Source organism: Condylura cristata, unplaced genomic scaffold (assembly GCF_000260355.1).
Source record: "Condylura cristata isolate star-nosed mole 26May11 unplaced genomic scaffold, ConCri1.0 scaffold00014, whole genome shotgun sequence".
NCBI lineage: Eukaryota > Metazoa > Chordata > Mammalia > Eulipotyphla > Talpidae > Condylura > Condylura cristata.
Genome location: NW_004567115.1, coordinates 24,651,007 through 24,676,498, shown reverse-complemented (window position 1 = coordinate 24,676,498; position 25,492 = coordinate 24,651,007). Strand labels below are relative to the sequence as shown.

General features: G+C 36.5%; 1 protein-coding gene across 1 annotated transcript in view; it reads right to left on the bottom strand.

The window, feature by feature from the left end:
- ADAM32 (ADAM metallopeptidase domain 32) overlaps positions 1-25,492 on the bottom strand; it is a 70,020-nt gene that overhangs the window by 22,118 nt on the left and 22,410 nt on the right. The window contains exons 10-17 of the mRNA XM_012724778.1: positions 23,901-23,982; positions 19,569-19,705; positions 17,073-17,250; positions 12,980-13,075; positions 11,148-11,346; positions 6,693-6,798; positions 4,816-4,999; positions 1,202-1,285 (exon numbers count right to left, since the gene is read on the bottom strand). Coding sequence (XP_012580232.1) covers positions 1,202-1,285; positions 4,816-4,999; positions 6,693-6,798; positions 11,148-11,346; positions 12,980-13,075; positions 17,073-17,250; positions 19,569-19,705; positions 23,901-23,982 — 1,066 coding nt within the window. The remainder of the gene's footprint in view (positions 1-1,201; positions 1,286-4,815; positions 5,000-6,692; positions 6,799-11,147; positions 11,347-12,979; positions 13,076-17,072; positions 17,251-19,568; positions 19,706-23,900; positions 23,983-25,492) is intronic.

Here is a 25,492-nt window from a genome sequence, read left to right as displayed (position 1 = left end):
GTACCCCAGTTCTGTATAAACTCCTAAATTCAGAACAGTGACTACCCCAAATGCTGGTAAACATGAGGAGCAACAGGAGACTATTGATGAGAATATGCATCTTGGAAGATAGTTTGATGGTTTCTTACAGAACAAAGCATACTCTTACATATGATACCATATGCTACGGGAATCACAGTCCTTGATATTTACTATAAGAACTAAAAACTTTTGCCCATACAACCCCCCCCACACACATATACACATTAGTGTTCACACATACAAATTAGTGTTTACAATAGATTTAGTTATAACTGCCAAATATGGAAGCAAAAAAAAAAAGTTTGTGGCTCACCCAAACAAGGAGTCAATAGCACTAAAAATAAGTGAGCTATCAAGCCAGTAAAAGAAATATAAGTACTTCAAGTACATATTACTAGTAAAAGGATGCACTTTATATGATTACAACTACCTAACATTCTAAAAAGGCAAAACTATGAAAATGGATTTAAAAAATCAACAGTTTTAGGGATAGGAAGGATGGAAGAATGAACAGGGGGTGCATGATGATTTTTAGGTAAGTGAAACTACTCTGTATCACAATAATAAGCACACATACCTCTCATTAAACATCTGTCAACCTCACATAATGTACCATACCAAGCGTGATATAATAACCAACTGTTAATTATAGATTTGGGGTGATAATGATGAGTCCATGTAGAGTTTAAAATGATAACAAATATACTATTCTTTACATGATGGGAGTGGAGGAAAATGTGCACCTTGAAGTAAACAATACTATGGGAAATTTCTGTACTTTCTGTTCAGTTTTTCTGTAAACCTAAAGCAGTTTTTTTAAATAAAGCCAAAGAAACTAATAGGTTTCCCTCATCATGTATATTCAAACACTCAAAGTATAGCTTAATTATCTTACCTTGCATTACTGAACAGGTCAATATACTTATTGAAATATTTTTCAACTTCTGAAAAGTACCCAACTGTAATTTGTTGTGATCTTTATCAACACATATAATAAATTTATTATTTCTAAGACTGACTATGAGTACAAGTCTAGTAACACAGTTAGCTCTATATTGAAGCAAGATACAAACTAGTTATAGCACATAGCAGAAACTCAATAAATGAATTTAATGAACTATTATGAAAAGTGTCTTAGACAGACATGATACGGGAAAACATAAATCACGTGCTTACTTACTCCATTTCCACTGCACTTTTTTGTACAATCCCTTTCTTGATATTCAATCCACCTTGCTTCCACACACTGAGTAGAAACACAAACCTAAAGAAAAATGCATACAAATTTTTCACGTCAGAAGAGTTCAGCTATTTTTTTTTAAGATTTATTTATTTGTGCATACAGAACTGGGGTACAAGCCAGAGGTTCAGGGGCAGTGAAAGGGTTCACCAGAGATAGAGTGGGGCACAGAACAGGCAGATCGACAAAGTACACGGCTGAGAGGAGCAGCGGGAGGGTCAGGAGAGGTCTGCCACGCTATGTGGTCACCTCCGGGGCAGGTGGGAATCGAACTCATTCAGAAGTGGCTTTAGCTTCTTAGTGCTGTGCTTTAACCCGCTGTGCCACCAGGAAGGGCCAGAGTTCAGCTATCTTAACATTACAATCAGTAATTTTACAACATAAAACCATAACCATTCAGGGAAAAATAAGGTTCCTTCTAAGTGCACTTTTGCCGCATCCCACAAATTTTTATTTTTGTTACATTTTCATGTATTTCTAAATATTTTTTCAATTTCTCTTGAGATTTATATCATGGTACACATTTTACATTTTATTTAAAAGTGTATGGGATAATCTCCAACTATTTTGTGATTTTCCAGATTATTCTAATGTAAACTGTGTACTTTGCTTGACAACACATCAATCTAGATTGCTCAGTTTTAACAGCTGTATCACTTTGTGGGGCTGCAGATAGTGTAGGAAGAAGTCTGTGACTGTGTAGGGGTAAAGAATATATGGGAACCCACTGTATTTTCTGCAAATGTTGAAGTGAACCTAAAACTGCTATGAAAATTAAAGTGAATTTTTTAAAAAAATTATTCAGGTTCCACCACTTTGTAAAACTGTTTGGAGGTTTCTCAAACTGCTAAACATGGAGCTTCCATATGACCCAGCAATCTCACTCCTAGGTATCTACCCAAAAGACACAAAAACACTGATTCAAAAAGACACCTGCACCCCCATGTTTATTGTGCTTTATTTACAATTGGAAAGACATGGGGACAACCCAAATGTCCAAAGTAGATGACTGGATTAAAAAAGATGTGTTACATATACACAATGGAATACTACTCAGCAACCAAAAAAATAAATGAACACATGCCTTTCGTAGCAACATGGATGGAGCTGGAAGGGATCATGCTTAGTGAAATAAGCCAGAAAGAAAAGGAAAAGTACTGGATATTTCCACTCATAGCAGGAGTATAAGAGACCCGGGGTGAAAATAATAATAATAATAATGAGCAACTATGTACCAGAGACATTTTACGGGGGTGGAATGGGGAATGGGATCAAAAATAGGGAGGGAGGGGAAGTGCACTGGACTATGGTGACGGCACATGGGTGAACTGGTGGTGGGAAGCCCATGGGGATTACAACTGAGATGGAAAAAGGCACAAAATGATGTGAAAATAAACTATTATACATTTTAAAAAATATTCGGGTTTCAAATATCTGACTCCGAATGTAAACAGCTTAGAAGTCGCCACCTCATCTCATTAACAAATGAAAAAAATGAATTGCACACTATAAAACAACAGTTCAAAAAACAATATGGCATTAGCATAAAAACAGATACATGGATCAATGGAATGGAATCAAAAGCCCAAAGATAAATCTACATACATATAAATGCTTAAATTTATGATAAAGCAGGCACAACATACAGTGCAGAGAGCCTCTTTAATAGTGGTGCTGGGCAGTCAAGGCCACAAGTAGAAGAATGGAGAGGACTCATTCTCTCAATGCACAGAAATAAATTCCAACAGGAATAAATCTAGATATAAGACAGCATAAGATATGTAAAAGAAAACATTTGTAATATGTTCCATGATGTAGTGATAAAGATTATTTTTAGAAGCTCAACTACTATGGCAAGGGAAATAAAAGCATAAATAAACATTAAGGATTATAGCAAATAAAAAAGGTTTTACTCAGTTAAAGAAAATGACAGTAGATCAAAAAACATCCTATTGAATAAGAGAGAATACTTATTTACACATTACATAACTGAGATAAAGGGTGAATATCCCATAACATAAAGGGTTAATATCCAAATTGTATTTAAAATGTATACAAATCAACAACAGAAAATAAACCCAATTAGTAAACAGACAAATCACCAGAGAGGGTATCTGGAAGGTAAACAGATACATGAAAAAACATTCAAAATCATCTCCAGCAAGACAGATACATGTGGTTTTGTTTGTTGTTATTGAGCTAATACTGGTTTACATCATTGTTTCCATAACAGAAATTTCTACCCCTACTTCAGACATTGCTGCCACAGCATATCCACAAGGAAAACTGGCAGCCCACCACCACAGAAAGTGTGCTCCCTTTCCATTTTGTTCTCACTCCTCCTCATTTCTCTCCCCTTCCATAATGAGATATCCTTTCACATTGGTGAGAATGGCACAACAAATGCTGGAAAGCATTCAGAGAGTCGGGCACAGTATTACATTTTTAACAAGAATATAAGCCAGTGCAATAATGATGAACTGTGATCTGGATTTGCCTTGAAAAACTAAATATTGGGCCCTCCCTGGTGTGCAACGGGTTAGGGCACAGTGCTGTACACAAGCTGCAGCCCTTCAGTGCAAGTTCAATCCCCAGCCCTGGGAGTGACCCATAAGCCACAGTAGACCTCTCCTGGCCCACCCATTCCTGCCCTCAGCAGTGTGCTTCAGAGATCTTCCTGTTCTGCTCCCCACTCTGGCTCTGGTGAATCCTCTCACCACCCCTGTACTCTGGCCTGTACCCCAGTTCTGTAAGCATAAATAAATCTTAAAAAGAAAAACTAAATATTGAAATATCACATGGTCAAGCAATCTCACCTATCCAAAGAATGCTAAATAATCAACTCAAAAATCTACCAGTGTTTATTGCACTGTATTGCTTACAGGACATGAGAGGAAATGTGAGCAACCTAAATAAATGCCCATGGATAGACATTTGGGTTAAGACTCAGATGTGGTATATTAACACTATGTATACTCTTCAGCTCTAAAGGAAAATGTGCCATTTACATTAAGATGGAAGAAATTCAAGGGAACTAATACAGTAAGGCAAGTCAACATGACAAATATTTACTGGACATTCACTTAAAGATTAGACAAATTTTAAAAAATTATTTATAAAAATTAATGGACTTGAATGAATGAGATAAGATTTATCTCAGTTAAAAGTAGAAAGAGGCAGTTTATGAGAAAGGGACATGAAGGATGGTGGTGGGGATAAAGGAAACAGAGAATTCATTTAAAATATAAAAGAATAACAAAAGGGATGCTTATGGTGATAGAACAGTTTTGCATTTTAACTGTAATGGTAGATCCATGTCTAAATATATATTCATGGGAATAAGTAAAATGAAGAAAAATGAGTAAAATCCATAGTCAGTGAATATGGTCTTTTACTTTAGTTCTAGAGGAAACTGGTAAATGCACCAGATCTCTGTATTATTTTTTATAACTGTATGTGAATCTACATATGATTTCAAAATAACAACTTCAATTTTGAAAGCAAAACTAATTAAATAGCTCACTGAAAAAGAAAACAGATTTTAAATTACTTACTCTTCCAGTATCGCAAACAGAGCCAGATCGTATTATCATTGGATCTTTCTGTGGATTAGACACTCTGTAGTCTGCAGTTATACAAACAGTATCTCGTAAATAAGCATAAATCACAGAAGTATTTTCTTTCTGGAAAGGAGTTCGAGTAGGGTAGGTACAAACTAATCTTCCACACATAAGATTCCTGCAAACATAATAAAATTATATGATTATTATACATCAGGCATTGTTTAGGAATGCACTAAATTTGCTCTCTTTGACCAACAAAGGATAATTCTCCAATTATGACAAAGTATCTAGGGAGTATATGCTTTAACACTAACATTGGCCGGGAATCAAACTCATGATGCAGTGACCAGGGAAGGCCCCTATTCTCTTATTTTTTTTATTAAAGATTCATTTATGTGGCCCTTCCTGGTGGCGCAGCGGGTTAAAGCACTGCACTAAGAAGCTAAAGCCACTTCCATATGAGTTCGATTCCCGCCTTTCCCGGAGGTGACCACATGGTGTGTCAGACCTCTCCTGACCCGCCCACTGCTCCCCTCAGCAGAGCACTTCATCATCTGCCTGTTCTGCTCCCCGCTCTGTCTCTGGTGAATCCTCTCACCTTCCGCATCTCTTGCCTGTACCCCAATTCTGTATGAATAAATAAATAAATCTTAAAAAAAAAAAAAAGATTCATTTATGCATACCCCTCAGAGGGACAGGGTGAAGATTTGTATACTGACTGTCAAATTACTCACTTAGGCATTTTATAGTGCTCTGTAAAGAGATAGAAAGATGAATGAGCTGTGAGACCTACCCTCAAAGGGATTCACCAGAGACAGAGTGGGGAACAAAACAGGCAGACTGACTTAAAAACATTGCTGATGGGGAAGCGGGTGAGACAGTAGAGGTCTGCTGCGCCATGTGGGTCATCTCCCTGGCCAGGGATCAAACTAGTGCTACAGTGGCTACAGAAAGGTTCATAGTGCTGTGCTTTAACCCCTTGTGCCACGAGGGATGGCCCCAAAGTATGTTATTTCTGAACAAAAGAAACAGCATAAACGAATAAAGAAAACATAAAACTACAAGGTATATTTGCTAGTCCACAATTCCACAAGTACAAGCCCATGTATGCTTTGCTAACTAGTATCTAGTCCAGTATTTGACATATAGCAATTTCTTAATTAGCACTTGTTAAAATAAATTCATGATCAAAATATCAAAGATACCCATCATTAGCTGAGAGAAAATTGAAGATCATTTTATAGACACTGGACAGTCCTTAGCTTTGGTAAGCAATTAAGTTAATGATAGACCTTTTCTTTTAAGATTCATTTATTTAAATGCATACAGAACTGGGGTACAGGCCAGAAATGCAGGGGTGGTGAGAGGATTCACCAGAAACAGAGTGGGGAGCAGAACAGACCAACTGACAAAGTACACTGCTGAGGGGAGCAGTGGGCGGGTCAGGAGAGGTCTGCAGCACCATGTGCGTCACCTCCGGGGCTGGGGATCAAACTCCTGCTGAAGTGGTTTTAGCTTCTTAGTGCTGTGCTTTAACCCGCTGCACCACCAGGGAAGGCCCTGATGATAGAACTTTTGTAAAGAAAAATGAGCAGGTAAAGAGAGGAAAGATACAATGTATATACTAGTTTTTATGTGGCACTGAATTTAGAAATCCAGTGATCATTAACATATAAATGTTTTTAAAATTGCATGAAAATTTAAGTTTATAACACAAGAAAGATACTGGGGCTAGAAATTGTGAGTTCCACTTCCATACATATATGATAGTTGATACCAGTCTAATAATGGATTTTCTTACATAAAGGAAAAAGCTAAAAATAGAATATTATTAGAACATAAAGTTTTTTAATAATTATATAGCATACCTCCACATACACATTACATATTTGTTGTCTGCAAAACCGCAGTTCCCAAACCTATCACTTTGAGAATGTACTTCTTCATAGCAGAAAAACGGAGCATTTTTTGAACCTGTTGAAATTAGAAATATATTTTAGTTAAAGCTCCATTTTATATCATAGTCTTTTGTTTCCTTAATCTATTCTGTTTTCTTTGCTTGCTTATTATAGAATTCAAAAGATTTCCTAGAAATCTTATACGAAAAATAATAAAAATAAAAGGCAATGTTCATATGGTTATTCCTCCCTTTGTTTTCATTCTCAGTCATTTCCATAATAAAACATAAAATAAGAAGAGGGGAGAGTTATAGAACTATAAACTAGGGAAGAGCTCTGTGGAAGAAGGAGATAGATAATGCAATAAAGATATACTAGTTCTAGATTCTGAGTGGGGACTCTTAATTGGCAAGTCCTTTAACAAAATCACAATGAATAAATGTCACTGGCTTTCCAGATGTCTTAAGTAAAATGATTAAAATTACCAACTCGCCTATCTACCTATGATTTTCCTTTGTTGTTATATTAATTTTTTATCACTGTGTGAAAATTATCAAAATCTTAGCCGCTCCTAATAAGTTCCGTAAGTTCCTAGTCACAAGGACATTTCACAGCATGGCGATTTATGTCACCCAAATCAGAAAGAGAATCTTTCTGACATTTCCCATTTTTAAGGGCTTACATGACTAGATCAAGTCCACTAAAAATGATCTCCTATATGATTAAAAGCTACTGACAATGGACCTTAATTACATTTTTTCAAAGCCTTTCATCTTTATTACATGAGTACATATTCCATCATATATTCACTGGCTTTGCCCCAACTCAGGTGGAGGAAATTATCTGAGGTGAGGTATAGAGGGTCTTGGGGGTGGGGGGTAAGGGGAGGAAGACGGGGTGGTTTCTTAGTATTCTCTATAATACAATTACTTTCTCCAAAATGAACCTCTCAATTACAAAACTACAATAGTCTCCCCTTATTTGTGGTTTAGGTTACCCATATAACTATACTGAAAATATTACAGTAAGATTTGGAGAAAGTGGGAGGATATAGTGGAAGAGTGGGAGAGATACCAGATTCATCTAACTTTTATTATGTTATACTTGATGTTTTATGATTATTGATTTTAATCTCTTACTATTCCTAATTTATAAATTAAACTATATCATGGGCATGTATGTATATGGAAAAACCTTATATACAGGGCTCAGTTTCAAGCATCTCCTGGAGCTCTTAGAATAGATTCCCCCCACATAATGGGCAATTACTTTAGATAATTATATATATGTACATATGTATGTATGTATCATGGATAGTTATGAAATTAAAATGACATTTATCATTCACTGCTTATTCCAATCTATCTCCCATTTTAAGATTGAGGGTTTTCCTGTTTACCTACCCCTTTCATGAATTGAATTTTTTCCCTCTATTTTTTATAATTCTTTCCTTCTCTTATTCTGTCTATTCACCATTTTTAAACATTTCTCCATAAAAGGTGATTTTATCGATACCATGAGAATACACAATGTTATTTCTGAGTATTCACAATGTTTAATAAGTTCAGTTATCAATCTGAACTACCAGGTTAAGAATGACACCACAGGACTCATTGAACACCAAAATGTTTTCAAGGAAAATGAGAAATTGGATAATTCAGTCCAGTTTGGAAAGCTAATATAAAGGAATATATATGCATAATTAAAGGGCAGACAAATAAATTCTGTTGAAAATTATTTTCTTCACCAGCCTAATTTTTATTAGTCTACCTATTGTATCTAAAGTTAGCTTGAATTTATTTCTCTTTGAATACCCCCTTCTCATTAGTGTTATTGTTATTAGATAATTCTGAGTTTTCCAGTGTGGTGTGAAAATGCTAGAAAGTCAAACTTTTTACAAAGGTGAAGTCACATGTCAAAGGTTCTCTTCAATTCAGTGTAACAGTCAAGTCTATTGAGTAAGAAAAATTTCCTTTTTATGTCCAAATAGTATATTTAGATTGTTTTATCCATTATAAAATGTTATAGAGCAGTAAAGTGGTAGGTACACTTTCCTAGATTGTTTACATGGCTAGTGTAAGGTGGGGGTAAGAAAATTATTGCAAATAATTTAGAAAACCCTCTTAAATAGCACTGAGCAAAAGAAAGTTATACTTTATCCTCCTTTGTCAATTATTGGAGATAACAGAAAGCCACTGTATATCAACTGGGAAAAAACACTTAAATGTTAACTAAAATTTTATCTTTCATAATCTGCCATCTTAACTCACAACCTAATGTGCATTTACAACTTAATATATTCTAAAACAAACTGTTTTCCTTATTTCAGTTTATAGAACTAACAGTAAAAGTTCAGCTCTTGATTTAGAAATTATCCTAGATTATTTCTTTACCCTCACTACCCTTCAATATCTAATCCTATTTTTACTGACTCTACATCCTAAAGACAGTTTGAATATGATCACTTTTTTTTTAAAGATTTATTTATTTATTCATATAGAACTGGGGTACAGGCCAGAGATGCGGAGGGTGAGAAGATTCACCAGAGAGAGAGTGGGGAGCAGAACAGGCAGATCGACGAAGTACACTGCTGAGGGGAGCAGCAGGCGGGTCAGGAGAGGTCTGCCATGCCATGTGGATCTCCTCCGGGACAGGCGGGAATCGAACTCATGCAGAAGTGGCTTTAGCTTCTTAGTGCTCTGCTTTAACCCTCTGTGCCACCAGGGAGGGCCCTGAATATGATCACTTTTAACCTTCTCCATGTTACCACTTCAACCTGAGCTATCAATTTCCCTCAATATGCTACAACTCCACTTACCACAGTATATTGTCCCTAAATCAGAATGATTTTTTTTAAAAAAAAATAGAAATCTTACTTTAGTCTCTTACTTAAGTATCTCTAATGGCTTCCCATTAAACTAAGAATAAAACCCAATTTTTTTTATCATGATTTCAACCATACTGTGCTTATTTTTATCCTTGAATGCACATAATTCATTCCTAATTAAGTATCATAACTTATGCCTCATTTCTGTTTGAAAACACTTTTGGTTCTTTAGTTCTCAGGGTTTGTTTGTTTGTTTTGTTTTGTTTCAATGAGGCCCAGGAAAATCCAGGCACTTTAAGACTTTTTTTTTTTTTAAAGATTTTATTTATTTGTGCATACAGAACTGGGGTACAGGCCAGAGGCGCAGGGGCGGTGAAAGGATTCACCGGTGTGGGGAGCAGAACAGGCAGATTGACAAAGTATGCTGCTGAGGGGAGCAGCGGGTGGGTCAGGAGAGGTCTGCCGCGTCATGTGGGTCACACCTCCAGGGCAAGCAGGGATTGAACTCATGCTGAAGTGGCTTTAGCTTCTTAGTGCTGTGCTTTAACCTGCTGCGCCACCAGGGAGGGACATAGTTCTCAGTTTTTTAATTTGGCTCGTTATATGTTGGAACACAAATTCTCAGTTTTTAAATTTCTATTCAAATTTCACTTCCACATGGAAACTGTCTCTGACTACCCTAGAGAAAGCACCCTGACCTTTATGATCACTGTTTGTCCAGCTACCCTGTTTAGTGCTTGTTGCTGACTTGTTTTCGGTTAACACTGACTTCTGCATGCACAAATAAATCTTTAAAACAAAAACAAATGCTGGCAAGGATGTGGAGAAAAGAAACTCTTGCATTGCTGGTAGGAATGCCAACTGATCCTACCACTGTGGAAAGCTGTGTGGAGTTACTAAATTACTAAAAATGTATCTATCGTATGACCCAGCCATGGCACCCCTAGAAATCTACCCAAAAGCATTAATCTACTACAAAAACAAAATTTGAAAGGAAACCTGCACTCCTACGTTTATACAGCCCTATTCACAGTAGTTAAGATATGGAAACAATCTAAAGGTCTAAAGACAGATGACTAGATGAAGATGTCTACAATGGATACTATTCAGCAATCAAAAAGTTAAAAAAAAAAAAAGAAGGCACACCATTTTGCAGCAACATGGATGGAGCTGGAGGGGATTAAGCTAAGTGAAATAAGTCATAAGGAAAAAGAAAAATATTGGATGAACTCACTTATAGGAGAAGTAAATAAGGAATTAGGGGAAAAGTAGACAAAAGCATCAGGCAACTATAAATCGGAGACATTCAGCAGGGGACAGGGAAGGAGAAGGAGTAAAACAGGAGTGGGAAGAACACAAGAGACTATGGGCACTATACTTGAGAGGAAAAAGTCAACTGTACAAAAAAATGGTTTAAAAAATATATATAAAATAAAAAATCAATCGTAATATTATAGCTCACTAAATTTGGAAAAACAGATATCAAAGAGAATAACATATAGAAATTTTTAGTTCTATGTATTAATATAAAATTGCCAATTGCCTTGGTAACATTAGTAAAAATACTAGAACTATTTAGATGTTACAGAATCATATACCTTTTCCAAATATTGACTCACAACGTGCATCAAGATCTTGGCAGTCTCCATCATAACACATGAATTTTCCTTTTTTGCATAAACGTCCATTATGTATAGTAATATCAGGTTCACATTGGGCTGAGGTTCCATTACAAAATTCAGAAATATCACATTCAGGATGCACTCTGTGCCTACATTCATATCCTGGACTTTGAAACTAACAGAAATTAAAATACAAAAAAAAAAAGGCATTATCCATACATAAAGAATGTTGTGCTTATCAATATTAATTTCAATATTCTCTTAAATTCAATTATAATTTGATCATCTATGTATTAAATAATGGCTATGATTAATTTCTTTATATAAAGCAATATGCTAGTTATTTTAAAAAGTTGAATACTATCAACCAAAACAGAAGATAAAACATATATGCAAAGAAAACTATGACACAAAAATGATGTGAGGAGAACCTCTCTGTTGGTGCAAGGGGTTAAGTGTTTGCGCTATGAAGCTCTCATCAGTCACGACAGTTTGATCTCTGTCCAGGGAGGTGACCCACATGGCGCAGCAGATCTCTCCTGTCTCACCCACTGCTCCCCTCAGCAGTGTATTTCAGTTCAATTTACCTGTTCTGCTCCCCATTCTGTCTCTGGTAATCCTCTCACTCCCCACACTCTGACCCTACACGCTGGCTTTTGCATGCATCAATAAATAACTTTTTAAAAAATGACATCAGAGCCCTCCCTGGTGGCACAATAGGTTAAAGTGCAGCACTGTGAATCTCCCTGCAGCTGCTTCAGTATGAGTTCCATCCCTGACCAGAGAGGTGACCCACATGGTGTGTCAGACCTCTCCTGACCTGCCTGCTGCTCCCCTCAGCAGTGGACTGCATCAATCTGCCTGTTCTGTTTCCCGCTCTGCCTTTGGTGAATCTTCTTACCAACCCTATACCTCTGGCCTGTACCCCACAGGGTATGTATAGATAAAATAAATCTTAAAAAAAGATGTGAGTTAAATGTCAAAGTTTTTTAGTGTTTCAGTGAAACAGAGGAAAAATCACTTTTAGCTTAGGATAATTATTATTTTTTGTGAAAAGAGTGTTACTAGACAAGTCCCAAATATATATATATACTTAATCAGTTTGCAATATTTGTTATGTTATGACAGATGTGAAAACATAAGTAACTGAGAATTAAAAGAGGATAACCAAAGGCTAAGTAAAGAAGCACTTCAACTGCTCAAGTCCTTACAGAAAAAGAACTCAGTTGTAACCTCTTTCCTGAATATTCTAATTCAGTAATACATATATACAATTCTGAAAATTTGTAAAAAGAATATTATATGGGCTCTCACACTACTTAACTGATGACTTCTAGTTGGCACTAAAATCAAATTATGACAGTGAGAGGAGCCATTCAGATAGCTTTTAGTCGAATGACATCTGCATAGTAAGTTAATAGTTTGAATTTTTAACTAATACTGTAGGATTTGGGAAGTTTTATTTCTAGTGAGTTTCATTATCCCACTTAGGGACACCTTTTTATTTATAAAAATATAAATACTGGATAGTGTGGGGAAAAGTATCTTTTAATAGGAATCATCAACATTGAAGAAATCTGTAATTGTTCTCATACAGGGCTTAAAAATGACAGCAACAAGTTAGGGTAGATAATGGCATTAGAAGGAGACCCTGTGACCCAAATAAAGTTCATAAAATCAGAAACCTGATTCTGAGTCTAGTAAGATTTTTATTTGAATGTTTATTAATTCTGACTCGCAAATACAGGTCTTAGAGTTCTAAAGAATCCCTGACATAATTTGAAAGGTATTAAAAACTTAAATCATACTTTACAGTCCTTCTTGCAACACCGTCCTTTATCACACTGTGCTCCAGGTCTCAGCTGACAAGTCAGAGGGTCGCAACAGACATTACCTGCACATTGCTATAATGAGGGATGCACAAGTAAAAATAAATCATGACAATAATATCAACCTTAGAAACAGTTATATTAACTGGGCATTTTTAGTTTTGTGGAAGAAAAAAGTCATGCATACTGTTGACATTTGTGGATTTTTGCATCTCTAAGCAATTAAAATACCAAGGCAGGAATTTTACTTCAGGTCAAAACAGAACAACTGGCACCCCACCAATTCTCTATTCAATTAGAACACTGGGCAAAAAATATGAAACAACTATTTCCAGAAATTAGATAATACTGACAGAGCAGAATGATGGCTCCCAAAGCCTTGAGAATGGGAAGGAAAATGATTTATTTATTTATGGGTACAAAGTTTTACCTAGAAAATGAAATACTTCTCAGGATATAATGTATAATATACTGACTATAGGTTAAGACCATTGTCTTTGTAATACCAAAAGTTTTCCAAGAGGACAGATGTTTTCTCACAAGACATACCAAAATAATAATTGTAACTATGTCAGATAATGGGTATGTTCATACAAATATCAAAAATTTCAAGTTCTACATTGTAAATATATACAGCTTTTATTTATAACCAATACCCAAATAAAAAAAAAACTTGGAGGGGCTGGGTAGAGGGAAGTGTGTGCAGAGTTGAAGCAAGTTAGAGGAAACAGTCTCCAAGACTGCCTTGACTTAATACACCAGTCACAAGCTTAGCAGACCCCAAAGTATAATCCCAGATTTGCTAATTTAATGGAAACACTCACAAACTCACTGAGAGTTATTATACTACTTACAATAATAACTAATTATAGGTAGAGGATACAAACTAAAATCAGTCTAAGGAAGAAGCACTAAGGACAGTATCCAGGAGCAGCACTAAACATGGAATTTCAATTGCCTTCACCCACTGGAACCACCGACACATTATCTTCCTAGCATTGATAGATGACACATCCTAGTTCATTCTATGAAGCCATTATTACTCTAACAGCACAATCAGAAAAAGACATTACAATAAAGAAAAATTTATGAGACTAATACCACTCATAAATACAGGTAACAAAATTCTTAATGAAAAATTAGGAACTCACATTCAACAATGTTAAAAAGAATATTATACCACAGCCAAATGAGATGTATCCCCAGAATGCAAGGCTAGTTCATCACACAAACATCAATTAATGTAACCAATGGTGTCACCAGGAGAGTAAGAAAAATGATGAGACTGTAACAATTGATGTAGTAAAAGTATTTGAGGGACTCCTTGGTGGTACCAGGGGTTAAGTCTCAGCAGTATGAAGCCAGAAAGGGAGCTGACCCACATGGTGCAGCAGACCCTTCCTGTCTTGCTGCTGTTCCCTTCAATAGTGTATGTCAGTCAATCTGCCTGTTCTGCCCCCTACCCTGCTCTCCTCACCCTCCCCCCACACCTCTAGCCTACACACCAGCTCCTGTATGTAAAAAATAAACAAGTCTAAAGAAAAAGCATTTGACAAATTCTTAGTACTCTGTTATTAAATAAAATGCTAACAAATTGATTGATAAATTCAATGCAATTCCAATCAAAATTCCAGCAAGCTGTTTTGTGAATATTGACACACTGGTTCTAAAGTCTGTATAAGAGGCAAAAGACCCAGAATGGTCAGCATAATACTGAAAAAAACAAGGGAGAGATGATTAGGGGATAGTGTGCCTAGATTAGGAGATTCAAAATTGGTAATCATTCTCCCAAAATTGATATATAGATATAGCAAAATTCTTAGATTCACATACTATTCTCCAATTCATATGAGAATGCAAAGGCCCTAGAATGTCAAGAGTATCTTGAAAAAGAAGAACAAAGTTCAGAGTGTTTTCAACACTTATTATAAATGTACATTAATTAAGACAGTGTGGAATTAGCATAAGGAAAGACGTATAAATAAAAGACCCAGGAATAGATATATACCTATGGCAATTTCTTTCCATAGGATGCTATGATAAAGCAATGATGAAAAGATGGCCACTCTTACAAATATTGCTAGAAAAAAATTGATATTCATATGGAGGTTAATAAACCTTTAATAAATCTCTCACCATACACAAAAGCACACTCAAACTAGAGTGGAAGTTGTAATTGTATAACTTCTAGTAAAAAACATAAATGTAAATATTCATGAGCTTGGACACAAAGAATGTAACCAGAGAAGAAAAAATGATTAAAATATATATCTCCTACTCAAAAATGTTAATGAAACTGAAAAGACAATCGATATGTTGGAAACAAATATTTGTAATAAACATATATAAGAAAGAAAGGATGGGTCCTCCCTGGTGGTGCAGCGGGTTAAAGCACTGCATTAAGAAGCTTAAGCCACTTCCTCATGAGTTCGATTCCCGCCTGCCCCGGAGGAGATCCACATGGCCAGGCAGACCTCTCCTGACCCGCCCGCTGCTACCCTCAGCAGTGTAATTTCAGTCATTCTGCCTGTTCTGCTCCCCACTCTGTCTCTGGTGAATCCTCTCACCCTTCGCATCTATGGCCTGTACCCCAGTTCTGTATGAATAAATAAATATTTTTAAAAAAAAGAAAGGAAGGATACCCAACCTATAAAAACATCTTATAAGTAGTAACAAACAAGCAAATTTTAAAAATTGGCAATAGATTATTCAAGCAATAAATAGCCAATAAGGACATGAGAATGTGTTCAAAGTTGTTACAGTTACCAGAAAATGCAAATCCAAATCAATGTAATGCCTCACATTTAAAGGATTGACAGTATCAAATTCTGGAAAGGAGATGGAGGATATAAAAAGTTTTATATGTTAATGAAAGGAGTGTAAAATCATACAACCACTTAGGATAAAGTTTGTTAGAAACATAGACTTATCACATGACCCAGAAATTCTTCTTTTAGGGATTCAGAATAATGACCCAACACTGCTGACAACCCAAATGTCCACTAGGGGAATGGAAACAGATTTGGTATATACAAACAAGTAAATACTATGGGTGGGGGGAGGGGAGAGAAACACTGTGGCATAAAACAATTACATTTTCCAGAGCTACCCTGTAAAGGAAATCACCTAAAAGACCTAATTTCAGACTAATACTAACAGTTTTCTCTCACCATACTACTGATTCCAGTGAGGTGTTGCTATATAAACACTACTCGGTGGTCTGCCAAAACACTGATCTTCAATAAGTCATTCATAAGGTTAAGCACAGTTTTGGAAATTGTGAACTCCTCTTTTTTCGCATCAGGAATCTTATCTTGGAGCACATTTTTTATTTACTTTAAAAGCCCAAACTGGCCCTCCCTGGTGGCACAGCGGGTTAAAGCACAGCACTAAGAAGCTTAAGCCACTTCCGCATGAGTTCAATCCCCGCCTGCCCCGGAGGTGACCACATGGCGTGGCAGACCTCTCCTGACCCGCCCGCTGCTCCCCTCAGCAGTGTACGTGGTGGATCTGTCTGTTCTGCTCCCCTCTCTGTCTCTGGTGAATCCTCTCACCCTCTGCATCTCTGGCCTGTACCCCAGTTCTATATGCATAAATAAATAAATCTTTAAAAAAAAAAAAAAAAGCCCAAACTATATTGGCCCTCCCTGCTGGCGCAGCGGGTTAAAGCACAGCACTAAGAAGCTTAAGCTACTTCCACATGAGTTCGATCCCCGCCAGCCCCAGAGGTGACCACATGGCGTGGCAGACCTCTCCTGACCCGCCCGCTGCTCCCCTCAGCAGTGTACTTCGTCGATCTGCCTGTTCTGCTCTCCACTCTGTCTCTGGTGAATCCTCTCACACTCCGCATCTCTGGCCTGTACCCCAGTTCTGTATGAATGAATAAATAAATCTTAAAAAAAAAAAGCCCAAACTATAAAATTTGACAGCATAGTCATACATGTATTTGAATTTGATTTCACTTACTACCGATATTCTAAATGGTACCCAGTCATCTTTGAGATTTGTAACACTAGAGAAAAGAGATTAACCAAATCAGCATGTACTGCTCAATTCCAGTTAACAAACTTACTTGAATGGTGCCACAGTCACAGGTTTCTTGGCCCTCCACTTTGCCATTGCCACAGGTGTACTGCTTAGCACTTTGCATTTGTGGCTTATTCTGCAGACATTTGGCTCCCATATTTGAAAGGAAATTTTCAAAGTCTCTCAAACTGCAACTGCTAAACATCTTCACACCACTGAATTGCCTAAACATGAATCCATGTAATGTCATTAGCAGAATACTTCTACAAGCACAGTTCTTTGTGAAACAAACTAATTTCAAAATGTTAAATGTTTAAAAATAAATGTTTACAAACCAAAATACTCTTGAAAGGGCATGTGTTTTTACTCACTGGGATATATGTCCTTATTAAATCAAAATTTAGTACAACTCACTATCAAAAATTAAACAATCCAATTAGAATATAAAGACTTGAATAGACACTTCTCCAAAAAGTTATAAAACGCCTTCAAGCATATAAAAAGGTGTTTCATATCACTGACAATTACAAATCAAAACTCAATGAGCTATTTCCTCATGTTGAGACAGTCATTATACAAAAAGTTACCTGTTGACTAAAATATAGAGATATCGGTACTCTAATGTACTGTTGATGGAAATATAAATTGGACAACAGTAAGGTGATTCCCCAGAAAATTTAAAATAACCCAGTAATTCTACTTCTGGATACAGATTTTAATCTCAGAATCTGTATTCCCATGTTCACTATAGCTTTATTCATAGTAGCAAAGATATGGAAGCAAATTATATGTCTATTGATTATTTAAATAAAGAAAATGTGGAATGTATGTGCAATGGAATATTGTTTTGACTTAAAAAAAAAAAAGGAAATTCTTCCATATGCAACATCATGGATGAACTTCAAGGTTATAATCATGCTAAGTGAAATAAGCCAGTAACAAAAAGATGCATACTTCCTGATTTCATTTACATAAGATACGATATTATCTAGAACAGTCAAATTTAAAAGTGCAGACAGTAGAATGGTAATTGCAGAAGCTAGGGGAAAGTGGAGTTGCTCAATGAAAGAATGGAGCTTCACTTAGGCAAGATAAATAAATCCTAAAGATTCACTATGCAACAGAGTCACTTATAGTTAATAGTAAAGTATCATATATTTCAAAAGGATCAAGTATCACAGCAAAAAATAATTAAGAACATATCAATTTTAATTTTACATGCATTACAAATTATATCAACCAAAGAGAAAAGTTTTGGTGTGCATGATTGCCTGCAAATTGTGGCTCACAGAAAAAAAATAGTATATGATACAACATAGAGCCTTGAGGTGTTTTCTCTCCTCATCAGGACTGAGACCTAGTCTTTGAGCCACAGCCTCCCTTCACTCCCCTACCTGTCACCAAGATGAAAAGAGAAAAGAAACAAACAAAAACTAAGTCCTTAGCACCCCCACTACAAAAAAAAACAAGTAAGACGACAAACATCTAGGAAGTAAGGAACATTGGAACACAAGATGGAAAGCCAGAAGGAGACTGGTACTCACAGAGGTATACAGAAATACAGAAATGGACAAATAACTTAGAAGCACAATTTTTAAAATGCTAATAAAGTGCTGGAAAGACACACAAACATAGAGAGACGTAAAGGATCTCAGAAAGGTGATCCAGGGAAACAAAGCTTTTCACTCAAGAGATTGAAGATATTAAAAGAAATGCTAATAAAGTAAGGATGATAATGGAGTGTGGTTTAAATAGAATTGAACTGGTAGAAGAGAGAATGTTTGAAAAGACATAAATGAACAAATCACTCAAATGAGAAAAGAGAAAAAAATTAGTAAAAACGAAGATACCCTATATGAAAGATCAGACTCAATTATAAGAGGAAATATAAAGATAATGTATTGGAGAAAAAGAGGAGAGGAGGGGAAAGAGAAACTGTTCTAAGGAGTAGTAGTCAAGATCTTCATGAACTGAAGTAAAGAATAATATGAAATGTCCTGAAAGAAAACCTAACATCTAAATGTAAAATGACTGTTATATGGATACATCATGTTAAATTATCAAAGGTCAAATATAAAGAAAAAATATTAAAGCATGCTTAGGGGTGGGCAGGGTGGCTACATACAATGGTACCCTGATCAAGCTCTCATCACATGTCTCAAAAGGTACACTCAGGCCAGAACATAGAATGATGTGTTCACAGTCCTAAAAGACAAACACGCCTAATCAGAATCTACCATCTTGCAAAATTATGATTAAATATGAAGGTGAAATAAAGACTTTGCAAAGGAGGAAAAACAAGGGTCGCAGTTGACACATGGAGGGATGAATACAAGGGAGCGACTATGCCATGATGCACAGGTGATACGCTGGTGGGAGAACTATGGGACCACAACACAGGGGGGAATTCAAGACACTGTGAAATATTTTGTTCCATTTATAGCTACTCAGTACTATCAGTAAATACTAAGTAGTCACACTTCAAACAGTTAAAAAGAAAGTCAATCAACCAATAAATAAATCTTATTTTTTAAAGACTTACATAGCTTCTGGGTTCATTATGCAAACGACTCCTGGACACTGACATTTCTTTGGATCATCGTATGATATTCCAAGACTGAGTCCCAGCATTTGGGTGACAATAACTGAAAATGCCTCTAAAGTTATCTTCTTGGAATACTACATCAACAACAAAGAAAATTCAGGTGATGGTGATTCATTGAAAGGTGGGGGAAAAATGTTTTTATAATTGTATTTTTTATTTTAATGTTAAAATAAACACAGTTCCTTAGAAAACTGAGAATTTTTTCCTAGGAAATCTTTCGAGATAAAAGCATAATGAATCGATGCCTAGCTTTGCCCCACTTTAACAACAGCATGCATAGCATAATTTCCAAGCAGCTACCACATGTGCATAAAAGGGCCGTCTTTGCACTCAATTTTTTGGCTATATGGCTCATGACCTTAAATTTATGTCACGTCTTATTATAGCTCTCATATTCTTTTAGGAGTCTACATGATACCCTGGCCTCCCCAGCCCACAAACTGATCATATAACTAAATAATTCCGTTTAAGTTTGCTATTGGCTCCTACAAGATTTTGACACAGTAACTTATATTAGAAGTCACAGAAGACATCACCAACATGGTGGCAAAGGGACATCAGAATTAAATTCTCCCGTGAAAGCATATGATGGAAGAAATACCATCAGGAACCAGGTGTGTGGGACAGGACCCAGGTGTGTGGGATAAAGTTGGAGACAACTGGTGATCAGTGCAGAAGCAGGAGGAGCTTGGCACTACAGGGGAAGGGAGGAGAGAAAATCAATCTGGAATCCTTCTCCCCTGCCCTATCCACAGGGCCAGCCAACTTCGCCCAGCAGAAAAGGAAAAGAAGAGGTTTGGAGGCCAATGGAGAATCCTGAGACATTCCAGAACTCCGGAAAGTGACAGGAAGGCAGTCAGGGGGCAGGACTATGAGTCTTTCCCTCCCCTCACCTCCCCTCTGTTTCCAGAGACTAGCAGGAAGAACTAGCAGTTCTGAGGGCTTACTAGGAGACGTCTCTGGGGCTGCCTAGTGATCAAACTAAATCACCAAGCACCTGCACTGGAAACCCAGAGGCTGTAGCTGAGGTTATTCCAGGAAGGACATACCATTAGCCAGTTGCACCTACCAGCGGGGAGGGCATCAGCTGGAGCTTCATAGGGCTGGTCCCTATACTAGGGGCCATGAGATACCCCAAGGCTACAGGTAGAAACTCAGAAGCCCCTACACTTGCCCCCAGTCACCCAGAATTGTCATGGTTCCGCACCCACATCTGTGGTGGACACTGTAGAGTGTTGGATACTCCACAGTACACACCTTGTATTTCACTGCTCATTCTTTATCCTCCCTCAATATACGACAAGGGGGACAGTGGACCCCGGGAAGAACTATCCCACACAGCCCTGCAGCCCTCCCGAGCCAACCAGACTAAAAAAGCAATGACTAGCTCACCAGGAGCCATCAGGGCCGGAGAGGCACTTCTCCCCTAACCAGTGTGTTTTGGTTGGTCATATGGTTCTCTATTAAGCCTCTCCTTTGCTACCTGTTTTCTGTTTCCTCTAGTTTTTCTCCTTTCTTCCCTCTACCACTATTGCTACTATTTTTCTTCTCTATTGCATCTCCTCTTCTTCCTCATCCTCTTTCCTCTTCACCCTACCTTGCCCCCTATGTCTATTCCCCCACCTTCATTCCTTTTATGGTTTTAGGCTTTACATTCAGGCCTTTTATCCATCTTGAGTTGGTTTTCATGCATGGTGTGAAACAGTAGTCTAGCTTCATTCTTCTACATGTAGCAGCCCAGTTTTCCCAGCACCATCGACTGAACATTGTCCTTGTTCTACTGCATATTCTTTGCCCCTTTGTTAAAGATCACTTGTCCGCTGACTGGATCAAGATGTGGTATATAGAGACAATGGAATACCATTCAGCAACCAAAAAGTAAACTAGTGCCATTCACCAGCAATATGGATAGAGCTAGGGAGGATCATACTTCATAAAATAACCCAGAAGGAAAAATAAAAATATTGAATGGTTTCACTTATAGGCAGAATTAGAGGAACCAAATAAGGGATCAGGAAAAAATAACAATAACAGTAACACAACAAAATTAGAGAACAACCATAAATCAGACATTCTGTGACATAGGAAGGAAAAGGAATCAAAACAGGGGAGAGGAGAGCACAAAGGACTATCATGATGGTTCATGGGTGAATCAGTGATGGAAATTTTATGGGGAACACACAATGATATAAAAAATATATGCATAAATAAAATATATTTTTTTAAAGGCACAGAAAATGGGCTCTCAAGAAAGCACTAGCTTAGACTACTGACATATTTAACAAGTACACAGATGACATCCCAATCAAAGAGAATTGAGAGACTGGTAATCCATTATATGTAATGATATCATGATTTCTCAAATTTTCCCAAATTTGAAATAGAAACGATAGAGGAGGAGAACAATTTGTCAGGCAGATTCAAGACACCTTGTTGCTATGATGGTAAACTATAATAAACTATAATCAACTGCTCTGATAGCATGAAGATGGACATTATAAAGAAAAGAAAACCTGAATGAGCAACTAAGAATACAAATACACAAGCATCACTATAATAACTTGGAAAAAATAAAAATCAAATAAAAGTAAACAAAAATATAATAAAAGCAAAAGTTTTATTTAAATGATAATATATTATGTGAGCACATATTTAAAGTGTAATAATATATGAGGTAATAATATAAAGTATGTCATGCAGTGATATATAATGTGTTTTAAGGATATAAAAATATAAAAAACAATAAATACATATGACAAATAGATTAGGCTAAATATGTCAAAAAACAATATTACCCATATTGTCTTAAGTTTATAAATCAAAATAGGCATACAAATATATATATATATATTTTAAATAATTTAACTACCAGAAGAATGGAACTGAAATTATAAATTTTAGAACAGGAGTACATGAAAGAGATAAAGGAGAAGGTATTGCTACCAATTTTTGGTTTTTATATCTATAATTGAAATTGTTTTCCCATGTACACCCATAAATTATATAATAAAAGATAATTTAGGGTACACAAAATACTATTTTTATAAAAATATATTAAGAAGGGCCACAGTTACAGATAGAAACAAAGTATAAGATGCCTATCAATCAAAATACTAATAGTAGTTATTCCTTCCTTCACTGGAAGATTATATGAATTACCCTGCATGTACCTTGAAAAGCTGGTATGAATAATAAGTTACTTTGTAATTGATATGTAATTAACCTTTTTTTTTTTAATAATGAATGGGGTGGCTCAATGAATTACGAAACCTTTCAATGGTTCATCTAATTGTGCCAATATTTTATTTACAGAAATAATATTTATAAATAACACAAGGTATTTAAAACTGGCATAAACTTTTCTATTAAATAGTGCACTTTAGGGGCCCTTCCTGGTGGCGCACCAGGAAGGTTGAAGTCCAGCAGACCAGGCCATCCAGACGCAGTCTTCAGTGAGAGTTTGATCCCCGCGCTGGAGGTGACCCACCTGGCTCGGCAGACCACTCCTGACCCGCCTGCTGCTTCCCTCAGCAGTGTACTTTGTCAGTCTGCTCTCTCTCCACGCTGCTCCCACTCTGTTCCCCACTGCTCCCCACTCTGTCTCTGGTGAATCCTCTCACTTTTCTTGCACCTCTGGCCTGCACCCCAGTTCTATATGCATAAATAAGTAAGTCTTAATTCATTTCTTTATATTTTTAAGCTATTTTATCAGCAAGACCATTTCTTCAATTTTATATCTACAAGCAAAAGTCTATTTGGGTTATAGAAATTTCTTTACAGATCATTTTCACCATGTACTAATCTATACATTAAGAAATGATTGAGCATTTGTGATTTTTATCCAGTCTAACTTACAAATAATGCAAAAATTATTCTGTAAACTACTCTTCCTTCTATACACTTCAAAGAGAAAATAAATATAAATATAGGTATGAACCATATAAAATACATGTTACAAAATTGAGTAATTTTTTTAAAAGATTTATTTATCTATGCATACAGAACTGGTGGTGAGAGGATTCACCAGAGACAGAGTGCAGTGAGAACAGGCAGATCAAGGTAGCACACTGCTGAGGGGAGCAGTTGGCAGGTCAGGAGAGGTCTGCCACGCCACGTGGGTCACCTCAGGAGCAGAAATCCAACTTCTGCTGAAGTGGCTTTAGCTTCTAAGTGGTGTGCTTTAACCCCCTGCGCCATCAAGGAGGGCCCCTGAAATTGAGTAATTTTAAAATGTATCATTTTTAATAGTAAAATTAACTAGTTACATACCAAAACAATTCCTGCAGAATGTTGGGTAACACACATCTTTCCAGGAAATGTTGCTCCCACATAATCTGGATATTCCCTATAGCTAAATAAATAAGTGGACATTTATAATTAATTTTAACAATTTAAATGTGGAAGGTTTCTGCTGAAAGTTATAGTTCATAAAAACAGAATATAATTTTTCCATGTGCCCTTAATTGTGCTGAAGTTGGAAAATAACTCTTAATTAGATTAAGCACTCCAGATTACTAAAATATATCCAGTGGGCCCAAGATTTTGATGGCTTTATTGTTCTTATCACATTTGGTTAGATTTACCAAGTGTTTGATCAAGTATTTTGATCAAGAGCATTTTAACATGTGACAATGCATAGATTAAAATTTATAGAAAAAACAGCTTCATATAAGAATTTCATTGTTGTGCTACAACTTAACATTTCTGCTTTGAACAAGACAGCAATTAAGTCGGATACAAATTGCTGTATAATAGTAGCACTATTCTAAGAGTTGGACAAGCTATTCAATTTAAACTTCAATTAAAGTCAGTGAAATATATATTATTGTTATCCTATTAAACAAATATCAGCTAGAATTAAATTTCTCAACAGTGCAATTAAGGATGGAAGGATTTTCACTTGAGCAGTTTGGATTCAAAACCATACTCTCAACTACACAATATATGCTTCAAACATATTCTGCTACTATAAAGCCCTGCCCAAAAATGTGTCCCAGATGTAGTGGTGCTCAGTTCTAAATTTGAAATGCCTGGGTTGGTCTCAACTGCATTTGAATTCACAGCTGCACTATCTCCCTGTTGTTATCTTTAGTTTGTCTCTCTGACATCATTGATACCTAAGCCCTCCAGTACATTTCCAAGTGTTTACTCTTAATGCCCAACTTTGGTTTTAAGTTCCAATATCTAAATGTTTTCAGTCTTTCTTCATCGAAGGTAGTTCTCCCAAAAAATATCTTAAGGAATCCTTCTCTTTACAAGTTTTCAGACTTCCCCCGAGATGCAACATATACTTTTGATTACCTGGACTCAAAAGTTATTATTTACTTAATACTAATCACCCAGTCTCTAAATCAAATCAGTTGTGAAGATCTACTATCAAGGTCTACTGTCTAGAATTTATCTAAAGACAAATTTCCTTGTACATATTGTATGAGATACACATAACACAGAATATATTCACATGAATGAAATGAGAAACCTACATTTTTAGGGGAAAAGAAAGAATACAATTATAAAATTAAAGAATTTAGGTAAAAATCCCATGATGTTATATCAGTTAAACTAATTAGAATTATCTGTATAAATTCATAATTTAAATCTTTTCCATTTTAAAAATGAATGTGTATGGCCCTCCCTGGTGGCGCAGCGGGTTAAAGCACAGCACTGAGAATCTAAGACGGCTTCCGCATGAGTTCGACTCCCGCCTGCCCTCCCTGGTGGCGCAGCGGGTTAAAGCACAGCACTGAGAATCTAAGACGGCTTCCGCATGAGTTCGACTCCCGCCTGCCCCGGAGGTGACCACATGGCGTGGCAGACCTCTCCTTACCCGCCCACTGCTCCCCTTAGCAGTGTATTTCTGT